Genomic DNA, 12,421 nt, shown 5'->3' with positions numbered 1-12,421 from the left:
AATTCTAATACAGCTTGTATGAGATTAAACTTACAGAGCAACACAATCTTGTCTTTTTGCATGGACACCTCAGAGTGACTTTAGCAGTGTTTGTTTTGTAATTCAAAAGGGAATGAAGTTTAGGGAAAGGAAAGCTAGCCCTGCTTCCCTAAACATATATGTATATGCCAGCACCACTAAAAAATGCAAAAGCAGGCTGTTCTCTTTGTATCAGGTATTTGAGTGCTTTCTGGAGCAGAAGCATTAACCTGTTTTTTTTTGGGAGTAGGCTGTTTGTTTTACAAACAAGGACATGGTCTGATATCAAATGGTTTGGTTTGATATAAAGTGGTTATATTATGAATTGTCAGTCAGATTATTTTACAGCTTTTTTTGAGTAACGTAGGCTGTCCCATCTGGATCAGTATATAAGGATACTGTGCCAGACGCATAGGATACAGAACAAGCTGCTAACTTCAGAGAACTTGCCACATCAACTGCATCCACAGTGCGAAAACCACTGGTGCTTTAAAACATTATCTAAATTTCTTTCTGCACAGCTCCTTGGTCAATAAAGTATACAGGTTTGATTATTTGTACAAAACCTAAGATACTCATACCTCTGGCGTGATTTTTTATTTGGATGCATGTAAGACAGTAACTTTCTGCAAGGAATTCTACTCTTAAGGATATGTCTTTGAATGTTTTTATACATTCGATACTATGGGTAGTCTGGCCTTTCTAATGTTCCACATTATTACATGTTTATTACACACTCTCTTCACCTGATTGGAACTTACACCACCTGTAGCTATTTGCATCGGGCAGAACAGCTTATTCCCTTTGCCAGCTTTGGAGCAGCGCGCGTTCTGCACGCCGAGCGCCAGCAAGGCCGCTGGAACCAACCCTCAGCGCGGCAGCAGGGTCCTTCCCCCGCGGCAGCAACGCTTCCCCGCACCTGCCCGCACCCCGGCAGCAGGACCGCTGCCCGCCCCGGGCCCGCGCTGCTCGCCCCCGGGGTGACGGCGCTCACCTGCCCCCCAGAGCGCAGCCGCGCCCGCTTCAACGCCGTGAACGAAAAAGCACAATTAATGCTGTGGGCAGAGGCACGCCCGGCCGCGGCCAAGCTCATCCCGGGGGCCCCAAACTCCCGCCCGCACCGCCCTCCCCCCTGACAGGAGAGGCCGCGGCGCCTCAGCCTCCCCTCTGCCCCCGCCCCACAGACCGGGGCCTCCCCCGCCGCGCCGCGCCCTCCCCTCACACCCGCAGCCCCTCACAGCGGGCCGCTCCCGCCGCCCCGAGGGTGTGTCCTCCCGGGCCCGGGGGAGGAAGGGGAGGGGGAGGAGGAGGAGAGGGAGAAGCCCGCTCTTACAAAAGCTTCGCGGGCGGGGAGCGGCCGTTGTCCCGCAGGGTGGCAGCCATGCCCCCGAAGAAGCCGGCGGGTAAGCGGCGCAGCACTGACTCGGGCGTGGAGCCTGACCGCGAGGCCCTCTCCCAGGAGAAGAAGGACCAGCGCATCGCGCTCTTCCTCAGAGACTTCGACCAGCAGGGTATGGCGGGCGGGGGGGGCCTGTCCCCGGCCGTCCGCACCCCCGGCCGGCGCTCGCAGCTGCTGAGGGGGCGCGCGGCGCGGGAGCTGCCCAGCGCTGCGCCGGGGCCGTACCGGGGCTGCCCGCGGGGGGAACGGCGGCCCCCGGTGAGGGGAGCGGAGCGGCGCGCCCGGCCCGCGTCCTCCGGCCGTAGCGCTCGGGGTCCCCGCTCTGCGCCGTGTTCTTCCGCGGCCGGAGGAGTCCCCGATGGCGGCCGTCGGGCGCCCCGGCTCCCAAGGCAGATCACCCCCGGTAAAACATCGTTTGAACTTTGCGTTCCGGTGCAGTCTGCCCGCGCTGGTCCTTGGCAATATGTGACACGTGTGACGATGAAAGCCTGTTTTGTTTTAAAGCCAAGGAAAATATCCGGGAAATGAAGAAAGAGCTCGATTCGATTCTGCAAACAGCGGAGAAGGCGTTTACGGTGGAGCTGCTGAAGATCCCAGTCGCCATCAGGAAAATGAAAAGAAAAGACTTGCTCAGTAAGTGTGCGTGGCCTTCCATCTGCGGAGGCTGCGGGCGCCGTTACAGCGTGGTGTGCCCTTGGCTAAGGGGAGAAAACCTGCAAGCTGGGTGACTTTTACCAAAAAGTTGGCTTTGTTTGCTGACTATCTTAAGCTGCTGGGCAGTGGTGGTACGCTGCGATGCTGAGTAAGCGCTGGCATTCAGGTAGACTGACCTGCGTAACGCAGGGCGTCGAGTTAGTAGGTAACAGTGTGTAGAGTCTGGAGATGCCTTTTACGTATGATCTTAAAGTCATATTTAAAGCCTGAAGAGGCAAGGTATAATTATAAGTCTAGGACTGTCTGTGCGTAACAACCTCAGCACTTTTTTCCATCTGAATCTGTTTATCCTAGCCACACAGATTATGTTGTCTTTCTGTTAATTTGAAGTCGTCTTCTGCTGAGCCTTTCCCATCTAGTCATGTACCTGTGATGATGAGCGAACAAGTTTAATTTTAACCTCACATTTATGCAGCAGTTTAAGCTGTGATGTACAGTCAGTGTCAGATGTATATTGTGATCAGAACTGATGATTTTGGAATCTACCTTGCAGCTGGCAATTGCAGGGGCCGCACAAAGATCAAACCTAAGACTCTTGAAGAACTTGAGTTTACTGTAAGCCTCTGCTGAGTATGAATTTCAGTGTGTGTCTTGAAAACTTCTGCCTAAAGGCATTAGCTTTCAGCAGCGGAATGTATGGGGGTTTTTCTTAATTGAATTCAGGTTATATGCTGTGTGAGTACGCTTAGTATCCTTTCAAAGATTAAACTTACTGAAAAGCCTTAAGATTTTAATTGTTGTTTTGTAGGAGTGACTATTCTACAAGACGTGAATCTTGTTCAAAGGCAACATACATGCTAGCTAGTTAACTATTTAAGCAACTGTAATCCTGAATTACTTATCCAGCTTCATAGCCCGTAAGACAAGAACCTGCAGATAATTATGCAAATAATAGTATATGAACAAGTTATACTTTCTTGAGCTACAGATTTGCGAGGAGGGGAGGAAGTGGCCCTTGCTGCTGGAGTGGTAAGTGCATGTTTTCACATTTATCACAGTTTACAGAAGTTTTCTCTCCCTGCTGTCAACATTTCAGACAAATGATTTTGTTTGGATGTCTGTCTGAAATAGAAGATGATATGAAAAGGCTACACAGCCAGCCATGGTGCAGTTATGAACATTACCTAAAGCTTTAGGGTCATCTGCAGGCAGACATCCAGATGTTTCTGGAAAAATAAACTGGTGTTTAGCCAGTGCCACTTCTGTCACTTTCTTTTATGCCCTTTTAGTTCACTGCCTGTTATAGGATATTATGCATTTACTGGGAAAAATCTGTTGACCTTCCCTTGTCAGATAAACATTTTTTTTCAGACTGACTGCTCTCTTGAAGAAATGCCAAATCCAAAACTGGTGAGGACCAACAGCAAAAAAGGCGAGTCAATCCATTAATATATAACTTGGTTCTTAAATTTTCTTTTTTTATTGGTTTGGACTGAGCATTTGTAAAGAGAATGTTAAGCCTGAAGGATACAAGAGGGAAAAGTATATAACTAGAAGTATAACATACAGGTCCCCCCAGCATTCAATGTAGAGGATCATGAGCTATGCTGCTATTGAGGTACTTTAAAACATGAGATAATAGTTCCTGCCCTTTGGATTTATCACTGAAAATGGCAAGAGACAGATTTAAGTGACTTGTCAGTGCTTTACAGTATAGCAGAAGAGGTAGGAAAGTCACCCCTGTTTTCTCATAGGTTACCCTTTGACCTCCTGCCAGTCGAGGTTTCTAAGGAAAATACCATTTCTCTTCATATTCCAAAATATGCAATAAGGAGGACACTGCCACTGAAATGTAATCTACTTTGGAGGTTGAAGGGTTATGTAGTGTCTTGTAACTGTCCCATGCGTCACAGTGTCTGTGACGAACACGCGTAGTTTCCTTTGAACTCTGTCCCAGGCAAATGACCATCGGGTAGCAAAACTGGTAAGTAGCTGTTAGTGGGTAAACAGGCTTCAAACAAATGAGTCTGAAGTGGTGTTTTGTGCTCTTAACAAGATTTTAATTTTTCTTGTCTTTCTAATATATTTCTAGTTAAGGTGACTACAATTGTTGAATATGAAGATGCCAAGCATATTTCTGCAAAGAAAATATCTAAAAAAGTAAGTCTGTTCTGAACAAACAACATAAGGGTTTAATCAGTTCTGACCTGCTATGAACCCTTCTAGATCCATGACCAGGCAGGGCAGTGGCCTGCTGTTTATTTGAGAAATCGGTTGTTTCAAGTTCAACGTATTTTAAGTTAAGCAAGGCTAAACTATATAGTAAATGAATTTCATAATGAAATGTGGTATCTGCATTTCTGGTAACTGATTCACACAGACTTGCAAATACTGGCATAGTCATCCTCTCTTGGCTTGCCAATAAGTCTTGATGGTTTGAGGAGCTATTTTTTGTGGAAACTTTTTAAAAAAACCCTTAACTTCATGTTTTAATACATGGTTCTCTATTTGAATGACTGGTGCATTCTTGTCCACCTTGATCTCTAAATCAAATGGCACAGGTGTATTAATTTTACCACCTCGGTCCATGTGTGCAGTGCCTCAGCCAGACACTGAAGTATGTAGCAAGATGACAACAAAGACAAAAAGATTGCATTGTATGCATAGTTACAGGCATCAGTTGTAAGAGGGCTTACAAATTGGAAGGGTGGGTATTAGAAAGGTGGTTGTTTGTACAGAACTTCTGTATGAACAAATAGGTTTTCACATTATGAAACTCTTGTTTTGGAATGCGTATTTGCCATTTTATGTATATGTAGATCTATATAAAAGGCAGCACTATGAGGCTTAACTGTTCAACAGGGATTTCTTACAGTATTGTTTCTTGGAAATATCTGTCATTTTGCCCTAAAATGCCACTTCTTTTAATTGCAGTCTTGTGTATACATTTTCAGGTTTCCAAAACAAAGTCATTGGTTTCATTGGCCTGCGGTGTAAATAGCAAACTGAATCCTCTTTCTAGGTAAGACTGACCTTTGATAGCTTATTTAACTCACCTGAACTTGTGACTGCTGAATAAAACTCTTTTCAGATACAGTAGCTGAGATTTGAGGCCAATAGCAATACATCTGATAAACAGGTCTTCCATAACCTGAATCAGATGCATCGCAGCGGTGTGAGCCCCCAACAGAAAAGCACTTCTAGCTGATGAAGGGATGTATCTCTCACTCGCTGAATGGTGCACAGTTCTGAATCTATGTAATCAGTATAGATTTCCAAACAATACTTCATGGAAGAGAGTGTGTAAGGGAAACATCTTTGCTGCTCTGTTAGGACTAATGAATTGTTCTGTAATAGTATTGCCCTCATAAATAGCTGAAAGGGAGGTGTCATTAGCAGGAAAATACACACTTGCAAAAATACCTTAGAGCTACTTAGTCATGGTGGACCTAATTGAAGTATCACTGTAAGATCTAATGAATTAAAAAAATTGGTGGATATCTGCATTAAAATATTTTTGAGAACCTCCTGCTACATGTATGGTTCCAGTGTGCATACTTGTACCCACTGGCACTTACATTGATACACTCAAATTGTCTTCAGATAAATGCGATTTAAATAATGTATCAGTGTTTAATGTGCCTAAAAGAAATTTAAAAAATTTTAGCCAGCTTCAGTTAATTTCTTGAATTCAGATTATAGAATTTTTGGCTCAACAAAATCAAACTAGAGAAGCCTGCTTTGCCTGGGGAAGTCTAACTTTTCAGTCTTTGAAGGTTGCTTTTATTCAAGTACACTAACACTGGGCCAAAAACGTATGCCCTTACAGTATCTCGAAAATGTATGTGAGAAAAGGGAGACAAGGAAAGAGTGAGGTAAACTTTTTTTCGTCATCAAGATTTCTGTGAACGAAGTTAAAATCAAAAACTGGAAAAAAATTGTCTGGATTCAGGCCAACCATACAGGACAAATATCCTGAGAAATAATGTAGAAAAATCAATTCCTGCTGAAAAAGAAACTTCCCAAGAAACTTTGTGTACGTTCAGATAGAAAGCTGTGCATGTTCCCTTAATTATACCCAACTCGGGCATTGCAGCCCTCTCTTACCTACCAACATAAATTACCCTTTCATTCCCCTGTAGCGTTGGGTCCCATTATATGGTGTCTGCCTCAGGAGGGCTTCTTCACATGTATATACACTAGATCTCTGTCATGGAGCACTTTGACATTCTCTAATTCACCAGCTGTCTATCTTCATACTAGCTAAAGCTCTACAGTAGATGAGGATGAAATAGAAAAATAAAATGAAAAAAACCCGACAAAACCAACAATTTTTTTTGTTAGGTCTGTTCACTCTTCTGCAAGTGTGACTGAGGCTGTTAAGTCTCTTACTTCTGATTGCAGTGCCACAAATTTCAAAGCCACACCAAAGATACCTAAAAGGTAAAGGTTTTTTGGCTTGTTCCTAATAAATAATTTTGTTAAATACCAAGACACTATCTACATTAATATCAATCTAGATATTAATCAGTCATCATCAATCTAGATTTAATAGATCTTCAGGATCTGCCACTAAATTTGGGAGCAGGGATGTGAACCAGTCACACCTCCTGCCTTCATTGTGGGTGTTAACTTATATTCTTATGGAGGTACAGGATTTGATATCATAACTAAGCCAGTTTAGAAAAAAAAAAACACACCACCATATTTAAAGTGCAAATTCTACTCCCACCCACCATTGTTTAAAGGTATAGTTTACATCTGAATCAGTTCTTTGCACATTGAACAGTTAAGGTTTTCAGTTATTACCATTCTCCATACGCTACAGAGTTGGGTTTTGGCAGAAGTAATCAGCTGAAGTGAGGGAGTGAAAAATTTAATAATTTTAATCAGTCATGGAACCAGTAAGTGGCTTAGTCTCACCTTGGCCTGCTGGAAATTTCAGAGGACTGTTTCCATGCAGAAGATACCCAAATCTTGCATTTTTTGAAGTGGAGTAAGAACAACTGTATCATGAAAGAAGCTTAGGAATTTTGTATGGCATAAGGCATGCCCTGTACCTCTGAGAGTTAGCAGCTTTGGCATTTCTTGGTATCTCCCTCTGTAGGAGACAGATACAGCACAGCACACACCTTAAGCCCTAAGGCATGAAGTTTCCTCTTTCCCAAACTATAAGCATTCACTGTTGATACTAGAGAGTGGATATTCTTGGTAACAAGTAGTCTAAATGTCAGCTTGCTCGCCGGCCTGTAACATGGGCTTAGGCGGCTACTGCAGCATTTCAGGGTCATAAAATGTTACCTAGTGGTGCTAGGAAATGCTGCTGATGGTTGGGTTTCCTGTAGTCTTCTGGCAGGACTGGAAGAATTTAAACATGACTGCCTTTCTATTAGGTATGTTTGCTACTACTTACATTTGCTTCATGCTTGAAAATTTCCTGCAGAGCACAGGAAGTTAACATCAGAGTAATGCTTTTATTGTATTCTAGTGCTGGACTACAGACAGTCTCAAGAACTGTACCTACCAGTGGAAGAGTTCGAGGCATGTTATTAAGAAGTAAATCAGTACCCCCGGATAAAACGGTTCCGTTTCTAAACATTCCCCTGGCTGATGGACAGGTATCAAACCTTTTTTATGTAAAAAAACAAAAAAAAAAAAACAAAAAAAAACCAAACCAAAAAAAAAAAACAACAAAAAACCCAAACATTTTCATCTTATGTAGTTGATAAACTGTGAATAGTCTGATAGTGACAGCACTTGCTATCCCTAAATGAGTTGCTGCTAAACAAAAGGAAAAATGGTTACTAAGTTTTCAGTGTAGCAGGGAAGCACAATTTTCAGAAAAGCTGGCCATGCAAGTAAAAATTTTCAGAATAGTTTTTATCTGAAAACTGTTTCTTTTCATGTTTAGACACTCTGTACAGCTGGTGGAGACCTCCGTAATATTGATGTGCAACTACTAAATCAAGATACAGTACAGCATATTCATAACTTAGTGGTAAGCTTAAACTAGTAGACTTTTATACAAATATTCAGACACCTAGTCTCAGGTTTTCATGTGAGATACTGTCACAAACGCAAATTCTGAGTGCTCCCCAGAGGTCTCTTCCAACCCCGAACATTCTGTGACATTAAGCCTAAATCGGTTGGCATAAATTGGAGGGAAGGAGAGGGCAAGGGAGGAGCAGGGAGGGGGGTGGAACTTCTGCACACAGATAATATGTAAAAGTAAATGCACTTAAATTTGCCAAGGGGACAACAGAAGCATAAACTCTTCCTTCCAGATTGCACTGGTGTCTCTGCTACTATGTGAGCAAACTGCCATTCTCTATATCTCATTCACAAAGGCTTACAAAGCTACAGCAGACTACTGATTCGTGTTATAGTCTCTCTATTATTCTGTCTCCCTTGCTGAGTAAGAACTATACTCCTGTTAATTCTCTGCTGCAGTTGAATAGTAACTGCCTTACCTTTGCTTCAGGGAAGTAGATTGTTTTGAAGCAGAATGAAGTTGAACACAACTTTGTGCCTGACTCCTCTGAAGATGAGGGTAACTGGGCTTTTGGATGAAGTGATGTGCAGGACTAGAAATCTATCTAGACAGAAGAAATATTAATCACTTTACAGTCTTGCAAGTATTTAGGCTTGAATGCAGCTATATGAGTTAAGCTAAAGGTCTGGAAGCTGTTTTGTATTTTATAACATGGACCTGGCTCTGAAGGAAGAGAATGGGGGAGTGCTTGCTCACTGCTTGCATTAGCAATAGTGACTTTTCTCCTTCTTATTCCAAATTCTGTTGGGTAGCTTGAACTAAAATGAACTTTTTTCCCCTCCCTTAGAGTGAGCTGACTGTACTATGTGGAAAGGCAACAGCTAAGCCAAGTTAGTGGAACTGTCTTGTGACTACAGAATATTCATGACAGCTCTCTTGCTTGTTGCCTCTGAAGTGTTTAGAGAATGTCTAATGTCTTAATAAAGCTGTATACTGCCCAGTAAATTTTTTTATATAAAAGCTTACAATGTGATGTGTATTATTAAATTCCTGTTATCTCTGTGAAGAATACAGAAGCAGAAGAAATAATTCTACTTTTCCAACTTCCTTATAAAAGGCTTTGTTAACATCTAACTTCAGTTCATGGTAAAATGAACAGTAATAAGTTGTATGTAGGGAACAATTTTTAACTCTGATATTCTAAATAGGACTCTGGGTGTTTTATGTAACTATTCGTAAGTATAGAGCTCTTTTATGTCATTCTCCTATGCATACACCAAGCAGAATGTAGTGTTAGTTTACTACATGTTTAGTCTTCCTAGTATCAACCTTCTTGAATCTAAGTCTGGAATTAAGCTGAAGTGCAAGTTTCTAAATTCTTGAATAGTATTTTAAGGCATTTAACTATAATTCTGTGGTAGCATGTGAATCTGACATGGGAATAAAACTTACTTTCAGTCTTGTACTGTGACATGACAGTAATGTGCAAGATGACAGGTAGTAACCCAGACTTACTGTAATTTGTGGTGTCAACCCAGTTTTTCTAGTATGTACATACTTTTGAGTAACTTGAAGGAAAGGCTTTTAACAGCTATGCAGGGAAAGCTGCCAGTCCAGCAGTTTCTCTGCTGTAGATGTTCTACTATTTTCAGAACTTGAGGATGCCCTGGCTTTTACGCTGCCAGTGGTGATTTCAATTAAAGTGTTTTCACTGTGATAAAGGATTGTATGGAAGAGTCATACACTCTTTTAACTAAAACATTAGTTTAAGAATGAAATCTAGATTACTTTTCTGTTTTGCTGCAACCCTTGCTTCACTTAAGGAAATGGAGGTCACAAGTTTCAAATAAGGAAAAGAAGAAAGCTCTCCAGGGCATGGGAGAAAACTAGTAAAGAACATGAAGTTAAAAACTATCAAACTTAGGTTAAAACTATGCTCTCATGTGGTACCAGAAAATACAAGAATAAACATTCAGATTATACATGATGTTTACACAACATTAGTGAAGAGTTAGTTCTGTAACTCAGTAGTTTAACCTGAATTAGTATCCATTTCCCCTTAAAATGGATAAGATCATCATATCAATGCGGTAGCAGCTTTTAATTCTTGCAGGCAAATGGACATTTTAACATGAATTATTTAACTATTTACTCCCGTAATACCCTAAGGTAATGAAAAGTGCAATGTAGTACTGAAACATGCCGTTTGAATTTTTGGAAAATGTATAGTGTTAAGCATGCTTTGCAAGACCGGCTAACACACCTTTGATGTAGGTCTCACTTGAGGTTTAGGTATGGTGGTAGTCATATTACCAAGATAGCTGCTAGTGTTTAATCCAGCCTCCTCTTAAAAGTATTTTCTGAGCTTCAGTTTAGAGATCAGCTTTTGTGTGAATAAAAGGCTAAGTGTTTCTGGGCCGTGACACAAGGGGCAAATTCACAGGATGTACATTGTGATGAAGCACAAGGACTCTTCAAGCAACTGAAGTCATTCTTATGAATTGTCACTAAGCTACAACATCTCCAGAACTCCCTTTATATCGACACTGTTCCATTTAAATTTGGTAAAGGAGGCATTCAATTAAATGCCCCACACCTCCTTTACAGTGATTGTCTGAACTGCATACTTGCCTCAGCCTAAGGCTATGGTGGAAGGTTATGGGTTAATAACTAAAATATAGTTCTCCTACTACAGCTGATTTAGAGGGCTGAGAAATTGCTACATACTAACAGATAAGTCTTTGACATGTTTCATGTTTTCAAACAGCAGTAATCTTTCTCCCACTGATTACTTCTAACTTATTTGCAAACCTATTTTTCAAAAGAATATAAGCCTTCTATGTGAACAAGAACCACACCATGGTCAGTGTCTTTATGAATAAATATTCACTGTGAACACCTTAGTAAATTAAACACACTCAAGGGGACAGGTAAGAATTTCTACAAGAGACAACTGTAGGTTAATTTTAGTCACTGTATATGCGGAAACAGACATGTCACAAAGTAAAATTAGACAAGACTTCCTTTTTTTCCTTATAATAATATTAAAGATAAAGTACCAACAAAAAATGGTTCTAATACAGTTCTAATGATCACATTTTCTTCTTCCCCCAACATCCAGAATACTCATTTGTTTATAGTACCACCTTCTAACTTAAGTACTTAATTTGCAGATGTTTATGACTGGGAACACTCAACTGTGTGTTTGATTATTCATATGAAGACAGTCACATTGGCCCAGTTAAAGCAGTAATAGTTATGTTAAGCATTAAACTTCATCAGTAAACTATTAATGCATTAGTAATTGTAGTAGAGTATTACTTGCAACTTAAATACTGAAATCAAGACAGTGTACATTATGAATTTATGTAAGGTTTTTCTACGCTACCAACTTGGTAAAGGGATACCCTTTTAGTAGAGCAGGAGCTACATATAATAAGGGCAGCTCTGAAGAAGTCACCACTCATTGAGAGATGCTGCTGTCAAGAGCCTAAATTAATGCAATCTCAGGACTGAAACAGAACTAGACTAACTCACACTACAGACAGTGATGAACTTCCCCTCCACCCCTTCACTTCAGCATGCTACCAACAAGTTACTATGAATCCCTTCCTCTATCCTCCCCAAAGAAAGCAATTTGAAGGTAAGGAGAGAAAAAGTTTAGAGTACATACTCTCTTTTCCAGGGAGATAAATCCTAAAGCTACTACTTAAAAGCAGAAGACAGGCATTTTATTTAAGCATTACAGGCTAAGATGACTGACTTCTTGGAGAAATGAATCAGGATAAAGGATCAGTAACCACAGCTTCATGAAAAGCAACCTGAAGTTTTAATAAATGAAAACAAAAGATTCACTAGATGAGAATGCCACAGCATAAGAAGTCTGAAAATAAACTGAAATACAGGTCAAACAGTATTTATTCTTGCTTCACTTTTAAAGTCTTTAACAAGGATGTTTAGCAACACTCAAATGCTAGCACCTACCCAAGCACATGGAAACCCTTGGAGTTTGTCCCTCCAACCTCACTGGTAAAGCACCAAAAACTGAGCAATAAGTAAACAAGTCACACTTCAGATTTGTAAAGAGAAGTAGGGGCATCTTTTAACTGCCTCACTTCAACAGGGAGAGAAACCACACTGTAGAGAAGCAGCTTACCAACCAAAGTTCATGCACAGTTCCTTAACATTGTAACAAAAGGCTTAGGTGACTAACTGTACCTGATAATTATTTAAGGTCATATTTTTGCTTTGTTACGGTATTTTTACCAATTAAAAGCATATAAAAAGGAAAAGAACTGAAGCTGGAGAACTTAATGTCTTAACAGTTAAAACAAAGGGCAAACTACTGGAAAAGTAAT

The 12,421-nt window shown here is 41.0% G+C and overlaps 1 protein-coding gene across 3 annotated transcripts; it reads left to right on the top strand.

Annotated features, from left to right (window-relative positions):
* The first annotated feature begins 1,309 nt into the window (after positions 1-1,309).
* LOC104335398 (borealin-2) lies at positions 1,310-9,091 on the top strand. Of its 3 annotated transcripts, none has more exons than XM_075434106.1 (10): positions 1,310-1,529; positions 1,922-2,050; positions 3,060-3,100; positions 3,443-3,503; positions 4,164-4,231; positions 5,026-5,093; positions 6,416-6,514; positions 7,560-7,689; positions 7,983-8,069; positions 8,553-9,091. In XM_075434106.1, exons 1-10 carry the CDS (start codon positions 1,400-1,402, stop codon positions 8,568-8,570), a joined length of 831 nt encoding a protein of 276 aa, XP_075290221.1. In that variant the 5' UTR covers positions 1,310-1,399; the 3' UTR covers positions 8,571-9,091. The 3 variants fall into 3 exon arrangements, with proteins under 3 accessions (XP_075290221.1, XP_075290220.1, XP_075290222.1); XM_075434105.1 differs by having other exon boundaries at positions 1,312-1,529; positions 8,911-9,091; XM_075434107.1 differs by lacking the exon at positions 6,416-6,514 and having other exon boundaries at positions 1,312-1,529; positions 8,911-9,091.
* Positions 9,092-12,421: the final 3,330 nt, after the last annotated feature.

The sequence above is a fragment of the Opisthocomus hoazin genome, chromosome 12 (genome assembly GCF_030867145.1).
Source record: "Opisthocomus hoazin isolate bOpiHoa1 chromosome 12, bOpiHoa1.hap1, whole genome shotgun sequence".
Lineage (NCBI taxonomy): Eukaryota > Metazoa > Chordata > Aves > Opisthocomiformes > Opisthocomidae > Opisthocomus > Opisthocomus hoazin.
Note: the sequence above shows the minus strand (reverse complement) of the source record. Positions and strands in the feature narration are given on the sequence as shown.

What these genes read in the sequence shown, in the direction of transcription:
- LOC104335398 (XM_075434105.1), top strand. Translation starts at nt 1,400, where the DNA reads ATGCCCCCGAAGAAGCCGGCGGGTAAGCGGCGCAGCACTGACTCGGGC. An exon ending in TGGCCCTTGCTGCTGGAGTG is followed by an intron (nt 3,101 to 3,442) that starts GTAAGTGCATGT and finishes ATTTTTTTTCAG; the next exon opens with ACTGACTGCTCTCTTGAAGA. An exon ending in AAACTGAATCCTCTTTCTAG is followed by an intron (nt 5,094 to 6,415) that starts GTAAGACTGACC and finishes TTTTTTTGTTAG; the next exon opens with GTCTGTTCACTCTTCTGCAA.